We start from the raw sequence: 27,229 nt of genomic DNA on the forward strand, positions 1-27,229 counted from the left end.
CAGCGGGTGTGGCCGCCGTAGCCATGTGTGAGGCGCCATTTTGCGCGCCCGCAACCTCGTGCGCGAGGACGCCATTTTGTGCGTCTGATACCCCCTCAACCGCCTCCTCATTGCTCTCCTCCTCCCTTTCTTCCCCTAAGTCCTGGGTTACCCTTAACCCGTCTATCTCCCCCACCGACATCCGATCGCCTTGATTGTCCATGGCGCGATCTCAAAATTCGGGTTTTATAAAACAAAATTTCGGCAGCTCGTAATTTTGACCAAAAAAATTTTTTTTTTTTTCTACACGTTTTAAAAATTTGGTTCGGGCCTCGAATCCCACTCCCAGACACCAATTGTTACAGTAATAACACAATTGGTGTCCAAAATTTGGGCTAAATAAATTTAGTCCCAGGTTCGAATCCCAACTCCTGACAACCAATTGTTACAGATCGCAGCTTAGATGTTATGATGGGCCGAGCGGATGGTCCAACCATGACCGTTACAGGATCCCCAATTGGCCCGACTCCCCCAACGTTGACCAGATCGCACCACAGATATTCAATCGGGAAACCTCTAAAGCGACCGAAAGAGAAGGAAAAGAGAAGAAGACAGAGTACGGAGGAAGAACAGATTTATTATACACACACAAGCAAAAAGAAGGAGTGACCAAAATTATTTACAAGCAATGGATGGAAGAAGCAGTCACACAGTGAATCGTTAACTTATACTATTCAATTTACTTAACCCCAGGACAACGATTAGGACAGACGACGTTCACACTTACACGGGGGATATTGCAGGCAGGTATGGCTTGAGGTGGATTGCTGGAGAGGGAGGCAGGGTCGGAGGTAGCAGCTCTCAATTCTTCGCGTTTTTGGCGGGAAAACCCTCGGCCGCGTATCCGCTGCCGATGCTGTAGACGTCACGCGCTGGCTCGGTCACACCTGTTCCTCTCCTTCTGGTGGAGCCGTCTCCCTCCTCTCAGCGCGTCTCTTCAAACCTTGTTCCCTCCCCAAGTATCTCTCCTTTTTGGTTTGGAGCATCTCTCAGCTCACAACTCACAGCTCTCATGTCCTCTCTCATGTCATCTCCCGTGTCATCTGCCGAAGCAGTCCCTTCCAGTCGCTTTTATTACTCCGGGCGGAATCAAGCCGCCGGCTGCGAGGGCACGCCTACCGGGTCGCTAACCGCGGTGCTGGTTGGCTGTTAGGGCTGTCCGATTCCTCCTTTGATCATGACGACGTGCTACGCCTGTGAGTTGGCGGCTCCTACCCCCCTCTTCTCCGAGATGAGCACATGGGCAATGGCGGCTTGCGGGATTGAACACCACTCGCACCGCTTTTGAAAGGAACTTTGGAGAGCGGAGATGATTGGGGAAATTGAAAGGGCCTACGCTTATTTCGTTTGATACAATGCAGAGTCAATCTAGTGGGAAACACATATTTAGCCTACATGGAATAAGGAAATAAACTATTTAAAAAGATATATCGTGGCCTGTGTGTAAGTTTCATGGAATTAACTAGGAGGACGGCTGCGACCATTATTTACATTACGAGGGTGTTACACATAACAAAACCATACTTTTCACATTCGTTACACTTCCTCCAAAATTGTTACACTTCTCAAAAACCATTACACTTCTCAAATTCGTTACACTTCTCAAAACCATTACAATATACACAGAAACACATACACACACACACACACATACACACACACACACGCACACATGCACACATATGCAGAAACACACATATAACATATACACAGAAACACACAAACATAGTACACACTTACATACACATACACACACACACACACACACACACACACACACACACACACACACACGCACACATGCACACACATGCACAAACACATATAACATATACACAGAAACACACACATACATGATTGAAAACGCCGTTTCCTGCTGCGAGGTGGACGTGCTAATTATTCCTCCATGTGCATCATAAATATCGATCATTTCAAACCTGCCGAGGTTGATCGAGTGAGGATTTCGAATTGATCGATCGTTCCACAAACAACAGGATTGTACAAGAAGTAACAGAGCCGTGTGAGAAATATCGTTCAAGTATTTAACAACCGTCATCAGAAATCAGTGTGTCCAGATGTTATTTATTCTTTATTTATGATCATTTCGTCCCAATTCCCACTCTTGGAACATCCTGAAAATGACGTCACGAATGAGAGCACCTTCTGGGCGAAGCGTTCAAATTTTGGACAAGGGACACTGAGAGGCCACAGCCTCATTTGCTCACATTGTAGTTAACTTCAGGGATATCATGTAATAAGAGGAGCAGTGCGACATGTTTGCTAAGTGGTGTGTTATGGTCAGCAAACACTTGTGAAGATGAAAGTTTCCTGAAAACAACAAAAAGATCATGTGATGATAACCACGAGGACCCAATATGTTTGTACCTGAGTTACAAATCACTTGTTTTGGTTTGTTCTTCGTCAAAACCACCCATTGCATTCCAACCACTTCCCCTATGATAACCAGTTGTACTTGTGAAAAATTTTTTCCCAACAAACTACTTGTTTTTACAGTTTTCTCCTACCATATGCCACGCGGGAAACGCCAAAAAAAACAAAATTCTGCAAACAAAATGTTGATCATCCCTTAAGATGTATGCAATAACGGTCCTGTCATTCCCTTCTGTGTGGCACATTGTTGCCCTCGCTAGGGGAGAGATTATTGCATTTGAGTCCATTTGTTACTTGGTAAAAAAATTTTTGCAAGTATGTTGATCACTCCAGTTTGTGTGTGTGTTTGTGTGTGTGTTTGTGTGTGTGTGTGTGTGTGTGTGTGTTTGTGTGTGTGTTTGTGTGTGTGTGTGTGTGTGTGTGTGTGTGTGTGTGTGTGTGTTTGTGTGTGTGTTTCTTTGTCTGTCCGCTCACTTATACTTGCCTACAGGTCACAATTTGAAACCGATCTTCACGAAACTTCACCAAATGGCAGAGTTTGTGGTCCGACAAAAGCCTATATATTTTTGAGGTCAAAAGGTCAAAAGGTCAACATAGGCCAAAGTTCAACCGCTTTGTTTCAAATTTCTAAAATCCTCAATTTTAATCCGATTGACTTGAAATTTGAATAGGATTTACATATCGGCGAACTGAATTCAACCACTAACTATTTTGAGATCAGCTTAGGCCAAAAGGTCAACATAGGCCAAAGGTCAACCACTTTTTTAACTTCTAAAATCCTCAATTTTCATCCGATTGGCTTGGAATTTGAATGTGATTTTCATATCGGCGAACTGAATTCAACCACCAACTATTTTTTAGATCAGCATAGGCCAAAACGTCAACATAGGTCAAAGGTCAACCACTTTTTTAATTACTAAAACCCTCAATTTTCATCCGATTGACATGAAATTTGAATCACATTAAGATATCAGCTAACTGAATTCAATCACCAACTATTTTGAGATCAGCATAGGCCAAAAGGTCAACATAGGCCAAAGGTCAACCACTTTTTTCAAATTTCTAAAATCCTCAATTTTCATCCGATTGACTTGAAATTTGAATGTGATTTTCATATCGGCGAACTGAATTCAACCACCAACTATTTTGAAGATCAACATAAGCCAAAAGGTCAACATAGGCCAAAAGATCAACAACCTTTTCAAATTTCTAAAATCCTCAATTTTCATCCGATTGACTTGAAATTTGAATAGGATTTGCATATCAGCGAACTGAATTCAACCACCAACTATTTTGGAGATTAACATAGGCCAAAAGGTCTACAACTTTTTCAAATTTCTAAAATCTCAATTTTCATCCGATTAACTTAAAATTTGAATAGGATTTGCATATCAGCGAACTGAATTCAACCACCAACTATTTTTGAGGTCAAAATGATGGTCTCCTAAGTGCCATTCTACTTTGTTCACATTTGCCAAGTGTCGCTCTATGAGTGATTTTTCATTTGTCTGTCTGTCTGTCTGTTTTTGTCCGCACAGAATAAATATGATTTTCTCTGCAACCGTTGGTCCAATTGACAGGAAATTGGTCACACGGTATGGGCACCATCTTAGAAAAACCGAAAAAAAATTCACCTCTATATCTCCGAAAGCGCTGCATATAAAAAATTGAGACATGGCTCATTGTAAAGAACTCTCCATGGGGAATTAAATATGTTAATGATGATGTCATAGGTGCCTCCATTATGACGTCATAATTCGACAAGTACAAAACATCATCCGATCAAGATGAAATTTATTGAGCATAATCTAAGGATAAATTGGTGGAGAAAAAAAAATGATGATGATGTCATCGGTCACATGGTTCCGCCGCCATATTTGTTTTAACACAAAAGCTTTAAAAAGCACTGAAAATGTGCTGGCGAGGGTCTGCAATCTCTGATTGCTCTTTCTAGTTGTGTCTCTCGCTTACTTTGGCACCACGTGACGTGATTTTGACAGATTGGGTATAGACAAAGAAGGATCACTGGAATGGCTAAGAAGAGGTCAGCTCAACTGGGAGGGAGAACGAATCATTGTCAATGCCCAAGATCAAGGACACAACACCAATGGCTTTAAAAAGATGGCGTGACTGTCAGACAAGTGTTAGGTTCTGCAAGACAGAAACAAGAAGTACGAGTCATCCCCTACAGGGATTTTAAAAATTTAGTTTGATTGGATGTAAAAATTTTGACCAAAAAGTAAATTTTCAACAAATCTTTATTAAGAGAATATGAAGAACGCTTATTAATAAATAAAAAAAATTAAGATCTTGTTTTTATCAAGTTAAAAACGTCATAATGGAGGCATCTTTGTCATCATCAAGTTTGACTACAAAGTGGACGCGGACGGGCTTTGCATTTTGGGATGTTTTTTCGTTTACCCTTTTATTTGATCTCACACTAACACCCCTGGTGCTCTCCTCATGCTGTCTATCCTTTTCCATTGTAAATCTCAATGACGGTACCTTTTGAAATTCCAAAAAATCCTTCTTTTTTTCTCCTAAAAGGGCCATGACTTCTGAAAAGCAAATGCTGTTGTTAAAAAAGAAAATGCCTCCATGAGTCTGTGCGATGCAGGGAAGCAGAACAAAAGCATCTTGAAAAAGGTGCCAGGGCACTAAAAGGTGCCGCTCGCACGATATGGCGCACACGCACTCCAAGGTGTTCATGCATGACACAGTGGTATAAAGTCACTTTTCAGCATTTCGTATCGAAGGCAGTTGTGTTTCAGCATTACTAAGATGCTGTGGTATTTTTCTGTGGATTGCACTTTTTATGGAAAAAACTTTTCCTTCAGATGATTTTTTTAAAGAAAGTGCATATCTGGAATATCATATCATGGAATTAAATCTGGTATTCGAGTATTCTGCATGGGAGTGACGACCCGTCCAGGATTGCGTCCTCTAGCCAAGGAAAAACTGTCTCGACAGCCAGGTGTGTTTGAAGACGCGGAATGAGTGGTTCTTCCTCTACTTCGTCTTCTTCTTCTTCTTCTTCTTCTAAAGGCTATAGCATTTCTGCAGAACATCTGAATGCAGCGTTTTCCTGTCTCATTATAAAAATAATATGAATTCCGATTTACGTTTCACCTGTGTTTGTACTTTACATCCTCCAAAAACGCAGTGTCATAGCAAAATTCAACAAAACCATTTGCACCGCGACACACAAAGCCTGATTAGGAAGAGCTACACGACACAGCAAGGTGGTCATTCACATGACTCGGGTGCAGAAACTTTTGCATATCTCATCTACGAAGGGTCTTTTTGGGCTTCAATTCCATGCACGAGCAGTCGGATGGAACAAGCCGTGCATGGGCAGAGCAAATAACGAGACAACATGACAAACGAGACGCATTTTAACCCACTGCGCACATTCGCCTCGAAGTTCGAATCCCGACCCAGCTACAAACTGCCATACAGGTGTTTAACAGGCAGCGGCATTCCTCAATGTGTGTAATGCTCACCTACCAGATGGACGTTAAGCCGGGCGTCTCGTGTGCCAGTATTAGTTATAAATGATGGACGTTAAAGACCCCACTGTGTCCTTCGTAAAGAGTAGGTGAGCTATCGCCGGCACCCTGAACAAATCTCACAATATTTTTTTGTATATTTATTCGAGGCTCGTATAAGAGCTAACACACATAACATATAATAAAGGGAGTGGGAGACAAGAAGGGGAGAGAGGGGAAAGCACAACAACAGCAGGGAACAGGGATATCGGGAGATCTGTGGAAGGGAGAGAGCTGGGGCGGCTACACGGGATAAACAAGATGGACACTACAAGGAATTTCAGGAGACAAAGTGGAATTTGAATGCAGGTGGATCTGGGGTGAATTAACGGGGGTAAAAAAGATCAAGGTTTTGGATGGGGGAAGATAATAGATGGTGGTGTACAGCTGTTTTAAAGACCTGGAGGGAGGAGTGGGATTGAAGAGAGTGAGGGAGTTTGTTCCAGAGGCAGGAGAAAAGAGGGGCGAAGGAGTGAAGGTGAGCAGAGAGCCGAGATTTCGGCAGTTTAACCATCAGAGGGTTGCTGGCAGATCTTGTGCGACCTGTAGGAATATTTGGGGGACAGAGCACAGAGAGAGCTGGGGGAGCAAGGCCGGAGACGAGTCGGTAGAAGACAGAAAGACCACCAACCTGCCTGCGGTGAGTGAGTGAAAGGCCATCGGAGTTGGCTTCATCGCGGGAGATTCCAATGATTCTGAAAGCTTTGGTTTCAACAGCGTGAAGCCGAGCCAGGTGTGAGGCAGGAGCACCAGACCAGAGGGGAGAGCAGTATTCCATAGAGCTGTGGATGTATGTGGTGAGGAGCTCAGGTGTGGCAAGGAATGACCTCGCACGACGGAGGATGCCCAGTCGGCGACTGGCTTTGGAGGCCAGATTTGAAATGTGGTTTTCCAAGGAAAGATCATGGCAGATAGTGAGACCCAAAAGCTTGAGTGACAGACCTTCTTGGAGAGGATTATTCAGAAAGTGGATGGGAGGGTTGTCTAGACGGTCTTTTCGGAGAGACATCGTAAGAGTGTGAGATTTATCAGGATTGAAAGACATGTTCCACTTGTTTGACCAGTTTGTGATTTTATCCAGGTCTGCAGAGACTGAAGAGGTTGCAGACTGCCGATCTGAGGGATGAGATCTGGAGTGGCAGAGAGGGCGAGGGGATAGGGGGGGGGGGGGGGGGGGGAGTCATCAGCAAAAAGATAAAGAGGCTTTTCCAGAGTCGGAGAGATCATTAAGTGAAGTACAGAAAAAGCACAGGGCCCAGAACACTGCCTTGAGGAACTCCAGCCTGGACAGGAAGAGGAGAAGAGAGATGTCCATTTACAAATTTCTGCCATAACCTACAGTGGGCACTGCATCGGCGGCACCGACGCACTGTGAGCCAATGATGCTACCCCTCAGCATCGGCTGCGTCCAAAATAAGAAGAGAATGTGAAAAGTGATGTTGGTATTTTTACAGCACCCCGCTATTAATTTGTAACTGGTCACTGGTTTTGACACCAATACTATTTTTTATTGCAGACCCCAGGCATCAAACAGCTCCAAATATCAAACACTTTCAAATGGAGCATCTCGTCACCATTGGAGATTAAAATTGCATCAGATGTGGCAATAAATGTGAATTATTACTCCCAACTTGCCGGCTCGATGCCAGAAGACGCCATTTGTATTTTCTCCGCCACCATCCCGACCCTGCTTGGAATCGCAGGCAGACGACTTGAGTACAATTATGAGTACAGCAGACAAATACAGCCACCAGTTCCCTTTTAATACTGGGTGCTGGTGAGTACAGTGTGGGCCCCAACCAGGACGAATTGATTCGATTTTGGTGAAGATCTGAATATGGATTCGGATACGAGAATTATTTAATTTTTATGTGATTCTTCACCATTGAGCGATCGGACCAAAAACGATATATAGCACGATATGTCAAAAAGTTGTGGACGACTTATGACAAAACTTGGTAGAGGTATGCTCTCTCTACCGACAAAACTTGGTGGAGGTATGCTCTCTCTACCGACAAAACTTGGTGGAGGTATGCTCTCTCTACCGACAAAACTTGGTGGAGGTATGCTCTCTCTTCCGACAAAACTTGGTGGAGGTATGCTCTCTCTACCGACAAAACTTGGTGAAGGTATGCTCTCTCTACCGACAAAACTTGGTGGAGGTATGCTCTCTCTACCGACAAAACTTGGTAGAGGTATGCTCTCTCTACCGACAAAACTTGGTGGAGTTATGCTCTCTCTACCGACAAAACCTGGTGGAGGTATGCTCTCTCTACCGACAAAACTTGGTGGAGGTATGCTCTCTCTACTGACAAAACCTGGTGGAGGTATGCTTTCTCTACCGACAAAACGTGGTGGAGGTATGCTCTCTCTACCGACAAAACTTGGTGGAGGTATGCTCTCTCTACCGACAAAACTTGGTGGAGGTATGCTCTCTCTACCGACAAAACTTGGTGGAGGTATGCTCTCTCTACCGACAAAACTTGGTGGAGGTATGCTCTCTCTACCGACAAAACTTGGTGGAGGTATGCTCTCTCTACCGACAAAACTTGGTGGAGGTATGCTCTCTCTACCGACAAAACTTGGTGGAGGTATGCTCTCTCTCTACCGACAAAACTTGGTGGAGGTATGCTCTCTCTACCGACAAAACTTGGTGGAGGTATGCTCTCTCTACCGAGTGTCGTTTTCCTAGTTCAAGCTGGTGTAATTTACTGCTGGATTTCGATGGGGGAGAGGGAGAAATCCCAGATCTGCACCCCATCCACTTCCCTAGACATTGTTGTCAAATTAGACATTGGAATCCTGCTTCATGACCAATCACAATTATTGGCTCGGAATCCCAAAAAGGCTGAAGCCATAATCTTTCCAGTTCGGGCTGAAACTATTAAGTCATGCGATGGAGGGGAATGTGGATACTTGTCGCCATACTTCATCCACAGTTCCAACCTGGATCCACCCTTTACCTGTTCAATATCGATTCCAACATTGGCTGTCACCTCTTTATGCGACATAAGCATTCCGAGCCACGATCTCCCAGACTCGTCTCCCTGCCCAAGCGGTTTGTGAACCCTCATTGGAAGCCATATTGGAAAAGTTTCACTTCACTCACTCAAGAGTCATCTTGATCACTCTGGCACCATTTTCATCTCATTATGCAAAAAACTTTCATCTCCTTGTCCTGCTTTAAAATGTCGATGATACATTTCTGTATACCTGTACCCATTACATACCATAAGGTGTCTGTGTATATGATGTAATGACCTTCTGTCCAACACGTTTTTTTTCTTCATTTAAACTCTTTGGTCCAAAAAAACAATTCTTTAGTTTCATTGGATCCCAACCAGTGTGGGCCTTGTATTTTTGGTCCTGTCTGTCTGTCCAACGTGCATCCGTCCGTAGCTTATACTGTAAAATAACTGTTAACATTTCTTTCATATTACGTACAAATATGCAATAACATCTGGGCATGAGGGACGTTAACTGATTCTGGGATTGGAGCCAATTTGGAATATTTGGAATAAAAAAATACATTATGGGAGAGAATTGTACATGATTGTGCAGTATATGTTATCAGGAACCATTATTTATTTATATACACTTTACCTTTCCACTACCTGCATACCACCTTGAATTATTTATTTATTTACCTTCCACAACACCTACGTATTGATAAAATCTACACGTCCCATATTTAAGGTGCAGTTGGGGGATGTATCGTCGAAGAGGATGGACATTCTTGTTTTACCAACGATAGGTTCAACACCTGTTTGACTACCTGCATGTATCAAGACTTCATTTTAATCTTTGTTCATTCATCCTCCACCCTCATATGGACGTGAAACTGAGCCAAGATGGCAAATGAGACATTTTAACCCACTCCAGTCTCATGTTGGTGCTGACAGAATGACCGAGAGCTACGCACACTCACCTCCAAGCATTTGATCCCAGGTTTGAATGTCGACCCAGCCATAAAATGTGTGCGACGTCCCTCGGATGGACGTTAAACTCTGCCAGCATTCATTGGTGGATGTTAAAGACCCCACGGTGTCCTTCGCTAAGAGTCGGTGAGTTTTCGCCAGCACCCTGAGCAAATTAGAAATTCCTGCCCTAACATATAGCACACCCGTGTCCTCAGCCAATGATGCCCTGCAGTCTTTTTCTGCATACAAGAGAAGAAGAAGAAGTTGCACCCACCTGTGAAACAGTTTCTGTGCACACCTGATGCAATTAATCAGCGAGTTTTCAGGTGATAATTTACCATCGTTTGATGTCTCAGCTGATGAGTAGTTATTACATCTACCCATCAGATTTTTGATCTTCTGTTGGGAATTTGTCTTGTCCAACATTTTGTGATGCTTGGTTTTTGTACAAACTTCGAGACTCGTGAAAGAGCTGATGATGGAGGATGAAGAAATCAATGGACAAAATACCATCGGCAGAGGAGAACAACAAACAAAGGAGAAATGATAATGTTTGCACTGGCAGACAGGGGCAAAGGATACAGAACAAGTAGACTAGTGCGCAGTGTGCGCACGTCACAGGTGAGTGTAGAATTGGGGAGGTGAGTGCGGGGAGTGAGGACTTGAGGGGACGAGTAAAATAAAGTGAAGAAAGAACAAAGCATGAATTGTGGGACATTTCAGAAAAAAGACAAAAATATATATAATTTCCTCCCACTTAAACTTTCTTCCATACAAACAAATTTTGTTTCAAAATTCTTTTTTTCCCTTTATACAAAACAAAACACTTTTTCCAAGTGGAAAAGCAAAGACAGGTGAAACAGAAGCTGTAAAACGAAGACAGCAAATACGAAATAGTGTTTATTGCATTCTTTACAAAATAAGCAACGACTCTTTTTTTAATAATTTTGTACAAAAAAATCTCCAGCCCACGTTCACATACTTTTGATACTTTGTGTTTGCAATTCAATGCAAAGTTTCAGAAAACCGGTAGGTTGGAGCACTATGGGGTCGGGGATGGGGGGGAGGGTGGAATTACCAGCCGAGATAAAAAATAGCCTGAAAAAAACAAAATATACAAATCGTAGGATCTGCTGCTCAGTATAAAAGGGGCGAATAATTCACAAGATGGCTCGCGTGTCGCAATCGTAAGGAACGTGTGCGAAACGCAGCACCTCGATCTCTGTGCAATCCTTCGCTTGCGAGGCCAATTGGACGAGTGCACCTGCATTTGTGCATTGGCAAGGTGAACGAAAAACGGCAACAAAAAAACAACAACCCTGCATCAAAACAGAACCAGAAACCGTCGAGAGGACGAATTGCTGGCACAATGAGCTCTTTAGCGATGCGAACGGATCCGCTGTGGAATCAGGAAGGAAAAGTGAGAAAGCGCTGGCAACATGGAAACACAAGTTTCCCGCATTTTGTGTAAGTCGGGTGTTTTATGGTTCTGGCAAATGAGGGGCCAATCGAATGATAAAGTGATGCAGCGTTCTTGCATATACATTGTCCGAGCGACAGTTTTGGCCAAATAGCTTGTGGTTTAAACCAAAAACAAAATAAAAACACCGCCTTCTGCAAAACATTGAACGATGCAACATTACACAGGTGACGATTGCTTTCGGGGTGGACGACCTCATCGTACCGTTTCTTGTGCAAAAATAGCATATCTGCGCTTCGTTCAATTCCACACGGCGAGTCAAAAACCAGGTAACGGGCAGATTTGGTGCAGGTGTATTTCTTCCCTGATGAATTGCATTGCATGTAGCCTATAATGTAGCCCACATGGCGTGCAGCAACAATTTGACCAAGCTTGCTTGTCAGCAATGCTGCAGTAAAAGAACCGGAGCGAAAGTGTTAAACAAATTTCAATAAAAACAAAATTTAAAAAAAAAAGAAGACGAAAAAGAACAAATATATGAAAAGCTCGTCAATAAATCAAAAAAGATTATTCAAAAAACCTTTCATATCACCTCGCTCCTACATTATTGACTTTCGGAGTGAATTTTATCACAGCTCGAGCAAAACTGGTAAACCGAGTGGTCCGACTCACTTGCGCAGTAAGCAAATCGATTCCGACATTAACAAGAAAATGTAAATCAAATTCAAGTGCGACTCGCAACGGCTCCAACCAATCTCGATTGTTCCATTTAAAACGCAACTACCCAGTCCTAATCCTGCATTTTGCTGCGGGTGTTGCGACACGCCAATACAATTCCCTTTGTTCAAAGAACTCGTGAGATGCATTTAACATTCAAAATCCACTGTCATTCCTTGATAAGCGCACATTTGAAAGGTTCCATTCGTTCCTTTTTTGTGCTGCGAAGTCTTTGCCTGTATAGATTGTTTTGCTTCGAGAAGCATGTAAGATTATGCATATGCTCAGCCAATCTGATGGTGCGGATAAAAAAAAAGTGTGTTGTTAAATACAACGAAATTTTGTGCAACAAATTCTTCAAGCTCTTGGAAATCCAACGATTGCCTTGATGGACCACAGTAAACATAAACAAAATTCAAATGTAGAGGAGGAAGAAATAAGCAAAAGCTGCCTTTGATGATAAAAGCTTTGCGAACCCACATTTAAGGCTCTCTGACAAGTGGGGAAATAAAATAAATGCAAACAGGAACAATAAAGCAAAGATGTTGTTATGCAAACAATGCTCAGACTGTTCCCGTCACCTTTTCTTGATGCGATCATTTTAGCATCCACTGTCGATCTCACAAGTTCAGGCCTTGCTGTGGTGCGACTCAAATTGAGAGGCTGAGGCATGGCCGATGGGCAGACACCTTGCTCGTGCTGCATCCGGCAACCACCCTATGGAGGGAAATAGCTCAGAAGACCGACGACGAAACGTCGGATTGAAAGATACTTCTCCACGAGATGCACGAGAACGGTCTCAGGAGAAGCATCTGGCATGAGATTATGGCCATGCGAGGCGGTCGCCCTGAGACCGCATTGCTCAATGATTCGGAGCAATCAAGGCCGCTCAATATCGTGGTATTTTTTGCGCAGGATCGAGACTTGGTCTTTGAAAAGTACTGGGTCTAAGCGCATCTGGGAATGGTGCAGGGGCATGCCAGCGAACCACGCCGAAAACGAGTTGATGCAGCTCTGCCGCTGAGCAAAGTGGTCGGGGTCAGCCCATCGCGATGCCTTTGGACCCTAAGACACAGCAAATAATGTGTACACACAGCATTATATAAATGCGACAGCATAATATAAGATAACTGCAATCAAAGTGTGTCATCTGCGATTTTAAAACTATCGGACAGGATAGTCCTGCTTACTACAGGCTCTGGCAACCAGGTAGTGCTAAAGGTTTTGATATACCACTGGACCCTGCTATTCGTGGGGGATACGTTCCTGGAAAGTGCCACAAATTGCGAAACCGCGAAAGGCGGGGCATTGTTTCAAAGGAAAAAGGAGGGATTGGTTCCCGAATGGCCAAAATCCGCGAATGTCGAGGCAAAATCCACGAATGTCGATGAAAATCCCACGAATGCAGACCGTGTCATCGATTCAATGGGGGAAAGGGAGATAGCGAATGCACTAATATATACTGTAGAGTGTTTTCTTTCAGTAACAGCACCTCAAATGTAGAAGCAGGTCACGATTGTGGGTCGTAGAAGATGTTTTCTTGCGTATGTCCAGCTGCTTTGTGTGTGGCTGGTGAAAGTTGGGTTTTATAACTGTGTCATGCTCCCAGCTCGTGAAATTTTGTTTTTGCGCCCACAAAAAAAAAACACGAATACATGGGTCATATGGCTGCGAGCCGCCAATGGAGGAGCAGGTCGCAATTTATCAACCATGAATATGCACAACCTGTGAATAGCAGTGTCCGACTGTGTATATACATGCATAGTAAAAGATTGGGGAGGTTGGGATTATGCATTTTTGAAGAAAGGAAGGCTCTTCCAACAAGAGAGTAAAACTAGATCTACTCCACAAATTTGAGCAAATAAGCAAGAGCAGACCTGGTCTCAGGCGATGTTTCACCTTCTCTTTTATGTGTGAATGGTCAATGCAACAATAACTAGAATGGCACTCAGAAGAGAGCATACCTCTGGCAGGTGAACAGTTTACGTTTTGTATCCCAGAGTAGACAAGAAAATCACAATACAGAATCACATTTAATCAAAATCATCCGTGCACAACTTTTTGAGATTTCCTGCTGTATATAGTTTTTGGCCCAATCTCCCAATGGTGAAGAATCACTTTTAAAATTATACTAGCCGGATCCGGATCCAGATCTTCACCAAAATTGAATCGATTCTTCCTTGTCACACACACAACCTGTCCACCAAGTTTCGTCCAAATCTGTCCATAACTTTTTGAGATATCCTGCTATATGTTGGTTTTAGCCGGATCACTCAATGGTGAAGAATCACTTTAAAAATCAAATAATTCTCATATCCGAATCCATATTCAGATCTTCACCAACATCGAATCCAATCGTCCTTGTCAGATACCCAACCGGTCCACCACGTTTCTTCCAAATCCGTCCACAACTTTTTGAAATACCCTGCTATGTATCGTTTTTGGCCCTATCTCCCAAAGGTGAAGAATCACTTAAAACATTCTCGTAGCCTGATCCGAATCTGGATCTTCCCCAAAATCTAATCATTTCGTCGTTGTCACATACACTACTTCCCTGCCAAATTTTGTGTGAATCCATCCACAACTTTTTGAGATATCTTGTTCACAAACAAAGTGACAAACAAACAGACAGACAGACAGGGGTGAAAACATAACCTCCATCCACCTTTGGTGGCAGAAGTAAATATTTGAGCAACAAGAAATACCTGTCTGTCATTTTTTCTAATACCTATGCTTACATAAAATGGAGGGAAATGAACATAAAAAAGTGTTATTGTTGTACAATGGTAAAACATATATAAATATAAATACCAAGAAATAAAATATGACCTTCTGTACTCTTGCATCGTATTCATCTTTTGATCTCAAATCGAAATTCCTTGAGTACTGTATATAGCAATACTAGCCGAAAGTACCCGGCGTTGCCGGGTTCTTTTTGAATGAATTTACTACTATAATTCAGGTTTTATTCGCGGCCGTAGAAGATTGACAACTATAATTCAGCTCAGCTTTTAATTGCGAAATGTGCCCAGCCCGGTCAAGGTGGGCCTCGACCGGCCTCGCCACCTAGCCTGTAACCTTCCCGGGGGCCGTCCCGACATTTTTTGTTTTAGAGGTTTACTCCTATCTTTCACCGTTCAGGAGATTAGCGCATGCAGACAAACAAACAAACAAAAACTTTCTTATGTATATAATATACAGTGTATATATACCATACTGCCGAGCAAGTGGTCGATATATATATATATATACAGACTTGGCATTTAATATGGAACATTTTTTTTGTGGGGGTGAACTTACTTTTCAAGATGTCTTAGAACCAAAAGTTCATTGGAATTATGTTTAAATTATTCTAGAATTTGTTAATGTGACCGTTAAAAGAAACAAAAAACATTTCGAAACAAATACATTGATCCTTGAAAGTGATGTAAACTGACATCGAACTCAATTCATGGACAGTACTGTGTTAAACTTCTGTACGTTTTCCAGAAGTATCTCTTTATTTTGCACATTAGCCAAAAAATGTTTTAACAAAAACAAAAATTAAATTAAGACTGGGATTACGGACAGTAAAATTACAGTTCACTACTTCGTGTAACCCCCACGAGCATTCAGGAGAGCACGAACACGTTGAGGCATGCTGTTCACGAGATTTGCCAAGGTTTGGACAGGAATCACTTGCCATGCAGTGACAATAGCCTGCTGCAATTCACGCACAGAGGTCGGCTGCTGGTCCAAGTGGTCGATTTGACGCGTTAATTCTGCCCACAAGTTCTCTATCGGATTCATATCCGGGGACATGGCAGGCCACTCCATATGCTCTACACCATGGTCAGCAAGAAAGTGTTGGATCATGCGAGCAGGATGAGGCCGTGCATTGTCATCTTGGAAGACAAAGTTTCCTCAAAAGGCTGCACGAGCAAATGGAAGCAATGTTTCTTCCAGAATGGCCCTGTACTTGAACTGTTTCAGGTTTCCATTCAGAACAACAAGGTCAGTTTTGCCCCCTGCAAGAAAAGCAGCCCAAACGGTCACCCCACCACCTCCAGCTTGGACTCTTGGCACTATACAATCTTTGTTGTAGGCTTCATGCACTTGTCTGCACACTCGGACGCGGCCATCTTGACGATAGACCAGAAATCTAGACTCGTCACTGAGGATTACGTGATTCCAGTGTCCTGGCTGCCATTGACGGTGGTCTCTGGCTTACTGCAATCGGTGCTGGCGGTGTTGTCTGGTCAGGCGTGGCTTTCTCAGGGGATGCCTGGCACGATAGTCTGCTTGAACCAGTCGTTGGTTGTCTAGCCTTCTGGATACAGGCACATTTGTCAGTTGCTGCCACTCAGCCCTAAGCCGATTAGCTGACTTGGTACGGCCATTGCGGACTAACCGGTGCAGTTGGCGATCATCCCTCCTTGTGGTTCTGCGGGGACGTCCTGGCCTCGGTATTGGAGTAGGGACACCCCTCTGAGCATTTCGTTTCAGGATCTTTGACACCTGACCTTGAGTGATGCCATACTGCCGAGCAATAGCACGCTGTTTCATGCCGTAATTTTGTAAAGCCACCATTCCATGACAAACAGCATTGTCGAGTTGACGGACCATCTCCAGAGGAAGCGGCAATAACTTTTGGAGACGTGCAGCAGTTGTTTTCCACTAATACAGAACACAACAACCCTTGTATACCCGACTGTGAAGCCAATCATCAAATGCACCTGTCCGTACATTTTGCCACGCCACCTGTGATATAATCCTGTTGTTGACTTCTTGCTGCGACAGACAATCAGTGACATGGTTCTTTTAACAAATAAATCACCAAAGTGTAAAAGAAACTCACCAGATTGATATACTGAGTTAAGAAAGTAAACCCAAGTCAAGAAAAAAAAAATATTCCATATTAAATGCCAAGTCTGTATATATATATATATATACTAGCAGAGGTACCCGGCTTTGCACGGGAGTGGGAGGAGGAGGGGAGGGGGAATAGGAGGGGAGGGGAACGGGGGGGAGGGGGGAGGGGGAAGCGGGGGAGGAGGAGGGGAGGGGGAAGAGGAGGGGAGGGGAATGGGGGGGGAGGGGGAAGGGGGGGAGGGGGGAGGGGAAGGGGGGAGGGAAGGGTGCGGGGGTGCCCAGGGGAAGAAGGGCCCCTCCCCTCCCCCTCCCCCCCCCTTTCCCCTCCCCCCCCCTCCCCTCCCCCTTCCCCCTCCCCCTCCCCCTTCCCCCTCCCCCTCCCCCCCTCCCATCCCCTTCCCCCTCGTTCCCCTCCCCTTCTCTTCCCCCTCCCCTCCTCCTCCCCCTTCACACCAGGGGGGTTGACTCAGCCTGTCATCCCACCGAGGTCGGAAGTCGGAACTCATTGTCGTCAAATAAATGTAGCCTGTATGTTTCACACTTTGTCACATGCCGTTGGTCCCATGTCAATCGGATGAAGTTGAAAAATTAACGTTACGAAGGTTCTCTGGGACGTACTGATTCCGAATAATGAAGTTGAAAAATTAACGTTCCGAAATACGCTAATTACGCTAACAGAAGCGCTGGAGGGAGCACTGCGCTCCCTCCCTTAGATTCCCTCCCTCTTCTGCTAGCGCTAATTACGCGTAACACACTAATTTTAAAACCCGAAGTTTTTTTAATTTTAAGGTGTGCTGTAGTCAGAAGCGCTAGAAGCGCTGCGCTCCCTCCCTTCGAATCCCTCTCTCTTCTGCTAGTGCTAATAATACGCTAATTTTAAAACCCGAAATTTTTTTAATGTTTATGTCTCCGTGACATTCCTGGGACCATCCCGAGTCGAACAGTACTTTCCGCTCGCAAATCCGTCCACGGGTTCTCGAGATCTTAGAGATCATACATAGATCAGGATACAGACACAGAGGCCAACTCTACTTTATATATATAGATAGACGGCAGACTCTTGGTTTTTAGAAGCTAATTAGCTGCATTATGATCGGATGTCATAACGCCTAACGGCGGCATAATTTTTTTGTTTCAAGCCAAATAAACATGAAAACAATAAGAAAATGACAAAACAATAACTTTAATAAAACACTCAACGGGATCTGTCCCAAAAATTGTGCGGGAAAGGACGTGATAAAAGCGAAAAATAAATGTCAGAGGGGTGATTCGAACCCCGGACTCTGAAAAGATAAGGCGTCATGCTAACAGCTCGACCACTTCGACCCGTCATTTCCGGAAAGCTATTTGTGAGAGTGACTTGAAACGAAAGATTATTTTACGCGCTGCTGAAAGGTATTTATGCGTTATTATTTATTCGCTAGCAAGTGATTATAAATGTTTATGTCTCCGTGACATTCCTGGGACCATCCCGAGTCGAACAGTACTTTCCGCTCGCAAATCCGTCCACGGGTTCTCGAGATCTTAGAGATTGTAGACCCGAAGTTTTTTTAATTTTAAGGTGTGCTGTAGTCAGAAGCGCTAGAAGCGCTGCGCTCCCTCCCTTCGAATCCCTCTCTCTTCTGCTAGTGCTAATAATACGCTAATTTTAAAACCCGAAATTTTTTAAATGTTTATGTCTCCGTGACATTCCTGGGACCATCCCGAGTCGAACAGTACTTTCCGCTCGCAAATCCGTCCACGGGTTCTCGAGATCTTAGAGATCATACATAGATCAGGATACAGACACAGAGGCCAACTCTACTTTATATATATAGATAGACGGCAGACTCTTGGTTTTTAGAAGCTAATTAGCTGCATTATGATCGGATGTCATAACGCCTAACGGCGGCATAATTTTTTTGTTTCAAGCCAAATAAACATGAAAACAATAAGAAAATGACAAAACAATAACTTTAATAAAACACTCAACGGGATCTGTCCCAAAAATTGTGCGGGAAAGGACGTGATAAAAGCGAAAAATAAATGTCAGAGGGGTGATTCGAACCCCGGACTCTGAAAAGATAAGGCGTCATGCTAACAGCTCGACCACTTCGACCCGTCATTTCCGGAAAGCTATTTGTGAGAGTGACTTGAAACGAAAGATTATTTTACGCGCTGCTGAAAGGTATTTATGCGTTATTATTTATTCGCTAGCAAGTGATTATAAATGTTTATGTCTCCGTGACATTCCTGGGACCATCCCGAGTCGAACAGTACTTTCCGCTCGCAAATCCGTCCACGGGTTCTCGAGATCTTAGAGATTGTAGACCCGAAGTTTTTTTAATTTTAAGGTGTGCTGTAGTCAGAAGCGCTAGAAGCGCTGCGCTCCCTCCCTTCGAATCCCTCTCTCTTCTGCTAGTGCTAATAATACGCTAATTTTAAAACCCGAAATTTTTTAAATGTTTATGTCTCCGTGACATTCCTGGGACCATCCCGAGTCGAACAGTACTTTCCGCTCGCAAATCCGTCCACGGGTTCTCGAGATCTTAGAGATCGTAGATAGATCAGGATACAGACACAGAGGCCAACTCTACTTTATATATATAGATATATATATATTGTTGCAGTTTTGAGAACCCACACTTGTATATAAACTCTTGTAAATATCCCATTATTAAAAGGTTAAAGGTAGCACCCCTAGTTAGTCCACAAGCAACACGTAGGCCACCTTAGGACTTCAGTTATCTCATTAGTATGTGTTTTAGATAAGGCTGTGTTTCCAATAGTTGAATCTGCATTGCGTCGATCAAATAAGAGGAGGCCCATTCCGTCCATTTTGAGACCTCCCTCTCCAAGCGACGCCATTACGCGCCTCTGCCAGCAGCGTTCGCTGCCTTAGCGTTCGCTCAAGCACCGCCATAAGCCGTGCGGTTAGGCCCGAGAAAGGGGGCGGAATGCCGAGAAGAAGGTGTGGCCACGTCATCCAGTCATCAAAGGTGTGGCCGGTAAGCCCCCGCCAGCCAACCAGGGCTGAAGGAACATCACCAACGGGCGTGGCTTTGGGGAGCGCGGAGTGATCGCATGGCGCATTATATAAGCATGAACGCAAAGCCCTTTCACGGACTTTTGTCGGGAGAGCGCGCTGATTGCATTGTAAAAGGACTCGGAAGGACTCGGACTTACTGCGGGAGAGAGCTCACCTTCACCACGGGACTTGCGTGCGCACGGCATTGATCACAGAACTAATTGGGAGAGCGCACCTTATCGAAGGAGGACTTGAGAGAGAGACAGCACTTGGCACAAGTGTGCACGAATTACGTACGCAGCGTTCCAGCCTCCCCCGTTATATAAACTGTCCGCTCGCGTTCAACTACGCGCGAAGCTGCCTGCCGGGTTTCGCCCGCTGGACCGGAGTCGACTGGAGCGTGGAACCCATTGCTGGACCTTCCATCTACCAACTACAATCCCCGTGTGAGTGTGTGTGTTTGTCTGGGGTATTAGAACAAGACTGTTTTAAGACTGCCCTGTGTGCTGCTTCTTCCTCTTCCTCTTGTACATCCCTTTTGTTTCCTCTTCTTCTGTACATTTGTTCATAAACCCATCTTTGTTCTTCCTACCTTCTGGTTTCCTCTTCATCCGATCACATCCGTCCTTTCCATCATTGGGTAAACGTGGCACGATTGAAACCGCTAGAATCGGGTTTAGTCCCTATTATCGGCCCGAATCGCGACTCGCTTCGCTCGGCGTGTCCATTAACGCCATGGTTCGGGCGGAAGTTATCTCCTTGCTTTATGGCCGGTGGTAGTACTTAGGTAATTGGACTAAGACTCGACCAACAACCCTATTTACCACCGACCGGAAGGAACGTTATAACTTCTAAGGACTCGGGTCGGCCAGATAAAAAGACAAGGGGATTAACCCCCCCTTGATAAGGGGAGCGCCGACCCCCGAAATCCGTAACAATATATATATATATAGTATACACAAGGTGAGTCAATAAAATGTGCACAGATTTTGTATATACATATATATATTGAAAACTATACTATCTTCTGCACAGGTGCCTTATGGGTAATAGCTGACTGATGACGTGCAATGATTCAATCAGACTCACCGCTAATGCTAATGACTGACACACACACACATACACACACACACACACACACACACACACACACACAGACACATACACACACACACACACACACACACACACACACACACCAAAGCACCAATTAAGTATAAATAAAAACAGACAATAAAAATTATTTGCTTGTGAATTTTAGAATGGGGAAGGCAACTTTTTAAACTTTACAAAAGTCTTTTCATTCTCTATTACCATTGCCCTACTAACATACACCATGAACATCTAACCTAACATCATTTTACTCATAACCATCTCATCAACCATGAGAACCAACATCATAATAGTGTTCATGAATACCATCTCACATACATACCACCAACATCGCACACTGGTCTTCTGATCCACTCTGATATATCTCATTCACCATCGATTTACCTTTCACTTCATCCTACAACATCACCTTCTCATTTCTTGCTTACCTGTTGCATCATGGTCTCTTTGTACTGCTTTTTCTGCGTAACCTTGATCGGCGGCAGTTTTGTGACGGCGGAGACAAGGAAATTCATGAGGATGTCCTCGCAGTTATCAAGCTGGTCCACGACACTTTTCAAGCTTTCAGGAAGGTAATGAGTGTAAAAATAATGGTAGTACCTGTAAAGAAGGAATGAGGCCTTAAGTGCTGCAAAAAAAGCATCGCTGAAGCTACAAACAAACTAAAATACGCAATTTGGTATTTGTCTGTCTGTCTAACTGTGATACATTCGGTCTTTAGTTATCCAATCTCAACCAAATTTGCCGGGGGGGGGAACTCAGGGTGACACGATGGAGGTTGCAGTGACTTAATCTGCCCTCCTGTCCCAGGAGGGTTTTCCAGTTTGGACAAATGCTTTGTGAAGGTGTATTAATAGATTATTGTGGTGTTTCGTGGGACACACTTACCGGTAAAAGAAAGTATCACAACCACAAAGTATTCAGTCAATTAATTCCATCCAATGTTTTTTTTAAACAGTCGCTGCTGTGTTTTTAAACACTGGACTGAAATAAATTTGGAGGAAACCCAATCTCCTGAAGGCATTCAATGCTTACCGCATCCTCTGTGCAGACCAATGGAATTGAGCCACCTCAACCTAGGTAGCATGGCCGCAATTATATTTAGCTAATAAACCCCCCCCCCCCCCCAACCTTCCCATGCCTCCTCCCCGAAAGCCCCCTCCCTCCCACAGATCTCCCGATGTCCCACTTCTCTGATGTTGTACTTGTGTGCTTCCCTCTCTCCCCACCTTGTCTCTCGCTTCCTTTATTGTATGTTTTGTGTGTCCGTTTGTTTTTTTGTGATTGATGTTAGCTCTTACATGAGCCTCGATCTTGTATCCAAAAAAATAAAAAATAAAAAATAAGGTGCTTAAGTGAGTCTTTACACATGAATGAGGTATCCCATTGCCTGTCCAATGTTTTATTAGCCCTCATATTAGATGTGGACTGCATATGGATTGTTTATAACTTGTATCTTGGGGCCTCTGAAACCATTACTGTCCAATTGTGACCTTTATTTGACTATATTTTTGATAACCACAATCCTAATGGTCGCTTGCATCGTTTAATACTCACCTGAGGGAAAATTGGAGAAAATCTGACATTCACATGTGTAGTTACACATGGGCAGTGTATAGGCAAAGAGTTGCTGGTCTACACATCCATTGCAATTGGGAAAAAATTATTATAGCCACAAATAAATCAGTCAATTCCATCCAATTATAATGGCATTATGATAATGGCATAATAATAACATTAACGTTGTTACAAAATAATAATATTCGTAATAAAAATAAAATTAACAATTGTAGTAATAATAATATGTAAGGAGTCTAAAGCATCATAGGCGAAGCAAGTTTGAAAATGTATAATTTGGGTGAATTTAAGGACTTTGAATACAAATGGCACTCACCTGTGCATATATATATATATATATATATATATATATATATATATATATATATATATATATATATATATATATATATATATATAAATAACCACCTTTAGAGGCCATTTTTCCCCGCAAAGCGGACCCTTCCAAATACCCTGCTGCTACCACAGGGGGCAGGTGTTTCCAGTGTATTAAAAAACTAGAATGGCATTTGGTAGAGCGCATACCTCTACCAGGTAGAGCACATACCTCTACCAGGTAGAGCGCATACCTCTATCAGGCTGAGCAGGCTACGTTTTGCATCTCCCTGATAGGCCAGATCTGGATCCGAACCTGAACCAAAATCTAATCCGCTTGTCCTTTTCATCTGCCCAACTCATCCAACTAGTTTTGTCTGAATAAGTCCACAACTTTTTGAGATATCAGAGTGTACATCGTTTTTGGCCCCATTTCTCAATGGTGAAGAATCACTTTAAGAAATAATAAAAAGTCTCGTATCCGATCCGTATCTTCCCAAAAATCTAATGAATTCGTCCTTGTCACGGACCCAACCTGTCCACCAAGTTTAGTCCAAATGCATCGATAACTTTTTGAGATATGCTGCTCACAGACAGACAGACCCCCCATCCCCATCCCCATCCACCTTCGGTAGCGGAGGTAATAAGGAAAAGACCATTTCATCCGTCTATCCGAGATCCATCGAATCGCAATGATGTAAAACTCAGATCTGGATCAAATGTGCTGTATTGATTTGTCGATCAAGGTCCCATGCTCTTGTTTATCAGTAGAATGTATTCACACATCGTACATTCGAACATGTCAATGTATGTAATGTGTGTGTCACCGATTTTCCCTGCCCTCCCATTATCACCACTCAACTCCAACCGACCCAAAGCACAAACCCTGTGATAAGAATGGTCGATGAAGACCACTCCGTTCTTCAAATATTGTTCTTGGAGCCATTGGTCTTTGTTCACAGCACCTCGAGCCAGTAGCACTATGCTTTGGGGCCTTCGCATTGGTTTGCAGAAACATCAGAAGGTTTAACAAAGAAAAAATGAAACCAATGGGGAAGGCCAATTTTTGCCTCGGCCTTCGTAACAAATCACCAAAATGAATTCTACAAACAAAATGGCTTTAAATAAGACCTCGTTGACAATAAGAAATGGGTCCAATGTTTATATGGGCGTGAGCAAGGGTTTTTACAAAAAGGCCTGGATGTGCTCACGTACTTCAAGAACAAGATAAAACATGTCAGGCCAACAAGGCCCAGCCTGTATTGGAAGGGCTTGCGATTTGTTTAAAAAAATCAATGCTATCACCATTTTTCTCTGGCCTTGCTATCGCCACAAGGCCATCCAAATCCGATACCCTGCACACCAATGCCGCAGATGGGTGGGCTTTGAGTAGTAGGAGAGGCGGATGGTTTGGGGGATGCAGGATGAAGAGAGGATCAGAGAGAGGATCCAGGAAAGGAAGAGGATGAGAGATGGTTGCTGATGAGGAAAGGAGGTAGGAATTGTAAGGCAAGGAGGGTAAATGAGGTGAGGGACGGGGAGAGACAATAACATGAGATGTGTATGTCCGATAACTGAAGAAAAGGTTTCAATTTTATTACGTTTGTGGGGGTAGGTGATGAAATACCACAGTGGAGATCGGACTGTGTCGGGTAGCATGGACCATGGACGCGTAGGAGCCAATCTCGATGTATGTAAGTAGAAAAACTGTGAGCTTAAGGTTGTTTATGTGTCTTCACAGTGGGATGAAGACATGCTAATTAGGTAGGGTGCGGAAACTATCATAACCGGCGGACCCACACCCCGAGCTTCGTCATTGGTCGAGCCGACCATGAGTGGAACACGGTGGTTGGTCGGGGTGATGTTGGTGTGATGTCAGAGCAAAGGATCGAGGAAGAGAAAAGCAGAAGAATCAGTCTCTCTCTCTCTCTCTCTCTCTCTCTCTCTCTCTCTCTCTCTCTCTCTCTCTCTCTCTCTGGCTTTTATGGTGGGTGGTCACGTTTTCTCGTGTGCGATTGTGAGGAGAACTTTCGAAGCTCGGATGGACCTTTGCGATCGTGAGGAGGAGGTGCCAGTGTTGGTTTGTGGGTCCGCGTTGTGCTTCCCCGGATGGCTGAGGGCATACAAAACGTCCATTAAATCACCGCTGTCCATTAACCAACCACCACCACCGCAGGTCACATTTTCTCGTGTGCGATTGTGAGGAGAACTTTCGGAGCTCGGATGGACCTTTGCGATCATGAGGCGGAGGTGCCAGTGTTGGTTTGTGGGTCCGCGTTGTGCTTCCCCGGATGGCTGAGGGACCCGAGGGAGAACTGCCCTCAAAAAGGACCTCACCTTTGTGGCGCCAAGGAGCGGCCATCTTGTGCGCTTCCCCCCTGTGGGGCTTCGAGCTTCGACGACCAGCAATCTCCTAAAAGTCTCGGTGAGCAAACTGCGTACTGGCCGATAAAAAAGAACATTGTTTTATTATTATTTTATCATTCCTCTGTCTGTTTTTGAGTCTGCGCGTGGAGGTACCTCAATTAGGATTTCGTTTTAGCTCACCTTTCATTCTTTTTATCGCATTGCATTTATTTTTATTAAACCATTGTTATTGTTGCATTTTCTTTGTCTTGTTTGCATGGTGTTCGGTCCGCGGATAATACCGTGCGGCTTTCGTCCGTGCAGGTGAGCAGCTTGCGTTTCGTCCCGCGCGCGCTAAAAAGTGCCGCCAATTTTCGGCTTGACCACCTCGGAGTAAGACCGACCAGCTATCCTATCCGTCCATGGCTGGACTTCGTCGACCGTGAACTTGACAATAATTTGACCTTTCACTTCTATCTTTCGTTCAAGCTGTGCGGTCCAGGCCATGACACAAATGTAGCCTTTGATATATAATGCACAAGTGTAGTCTTTGCCATGAGCATCCATTTTGGATACAAAAGCTACATTATGAAAACTTTTCACTTTAAATCCATCACTGTTGCTTCTTTGACAAAAATCTCAAAAAAAATTGATCAAAAAGTATAAAACCATCAAGAGCAGAAAGGGCCTCAAAAGGGCTCGCAGTTGCGCACATTGCTAAATAGCCTCAAATGTTCAACAGTTGGAAGGTAATCACAGTAGTCATTTCAGCAGAGGGTGCACGGCCTAGCTTACACCAGACAGCTTATCCAAGAACAAAAAAGCAAGCGCTCGGTGAACCGGAACACGAATCAACCACAACATATCAGGACAAAAACTTTGCACAACTTCCTTCAGACGCAGGCCAATGGCAAAGGCCTTCCTGTCTCAATATTTACAAGCGAGATCACTTATGGCAACATCTTTATCGAAAGTTTTCATCTCGACACAAACCAAAGGCACAGGTCGAAAATATTTATCCCGGGAAGTTGCCAAAACACCCACGACTTCATGCCACTTCACGCTTTTGCCATGTTATGTGGCTGATAACCAAGCAACAGTTTGCATCGAGTCAAAACATCCTTTATTCGGAGATCCGGAGGAGAGTTTCAATTCCTACTTCAGAACTCTTTCCGGTCTATTGAGTTTTTTTTTTGTTTTTTTTTGTCTCGCCGATCCTTCTACAAGACAATACAGCTGAAGGGGTAATGACCTTCTCATTCGTTTACACGGCTTGTGTGAGTGCGCACACACACACACACACACACACACACACACACACACACACACACACACACACACACACACACACACACACACACACACACACACACACACACACACACAGTAACACATACTAGAAACGGTACCCGCCCTATGGGCGGGGCTTCAATTGGGAGGCCCAAAAGAAAAGGCAAAATATCAGAAATTGAAGGCTTTTTTATTTTAAATGATTCATATAAACATCCGTTGAATCATATCACACGGAAATCATCAAAATCTAAACGGTATTTGTAGAATTTCAATTTTAAAAAATCACTGTTCATATCGGTAAATATTATTCTATCGTGTTTCAAATCGTCATATCAACTGTGAAAAGGAACTTTTATCAGCAATGTCGTCTATCCTGAAGTTCTAAGCTGAAGAAGAGGTACAAAATCATTACATTTTTTTCCCTAAACAAAAGTGTACAGTTGATATCACTAATCACGATTTGAAACACATGATGGAATAATATTTACCGATATGAACAGTGATGTTTTTTTAATTAAAATTCTAAAAATACTGTTTAGATTTTGATGATTTGCGAGTGATATTTAACGGATGTTTATATAAATCGCGCCTCCCAATTGAAGCCCCGCCCTTAAGGCGGGTACCGTTGCTCGACATAAATAATGGCGATACAACAATTTTTACCGCTTTGCTTTGAAGACCGGGAATGAAG

The 27,229-nt window shown here is 43.7% G+C and overlaps 1 protein-coding gene across 2 annotated transcripts in view; it reads right to left on the minus strand.

Annotated features, from left to right (window-relative positions):
- Positions 1–10,780: 10,780 nt before the first annotated feature.
- EXT1 (exostosin glycosyltransferase 1) overlaps positions 10,781–27,229 on the minus strand; it is a 254,996-nt gene continuing 238,547 nt past the window's right edge. Inside the window, exons 10-12 of one of the 2 annotated variants that reach the window (XR_013621271.1) lie at positions 21,435–21,606; positions 12,617–13,100; positions 10,781–11,766 (exon numbers count right to left, since the gene is read on the minus strand). Coding sequence is in view for 1 of the 2 variants with exons in the window: in XM_078767777.1 (XP_078623903.1) it covers positions 12,915–13,100; positions 21,435–21,606 (358 nt within the window). In the remaining variant the exon portion in view is untranslated. Of the gene's footprint in view, positions 13,101–21,434; positions 21,607–27,229 lie in introns of both variants that reach the window. The other variant, XM_078767777.1, reaches the window with a different exon arrangement.

This window comes from Myxine glutinosa, chromosome 13 (genome assembly GCF_964187855.1).
Source record: "Myxine glutinosa chromosome 13, kmMyxGlut1.1, whole genome shotgun sequence".
NCBI lineage: Eukaryota > Metazoa > Chordata > Myxini > Myxiniformes > Myxinidae > Myxine > Myxine glutinosa.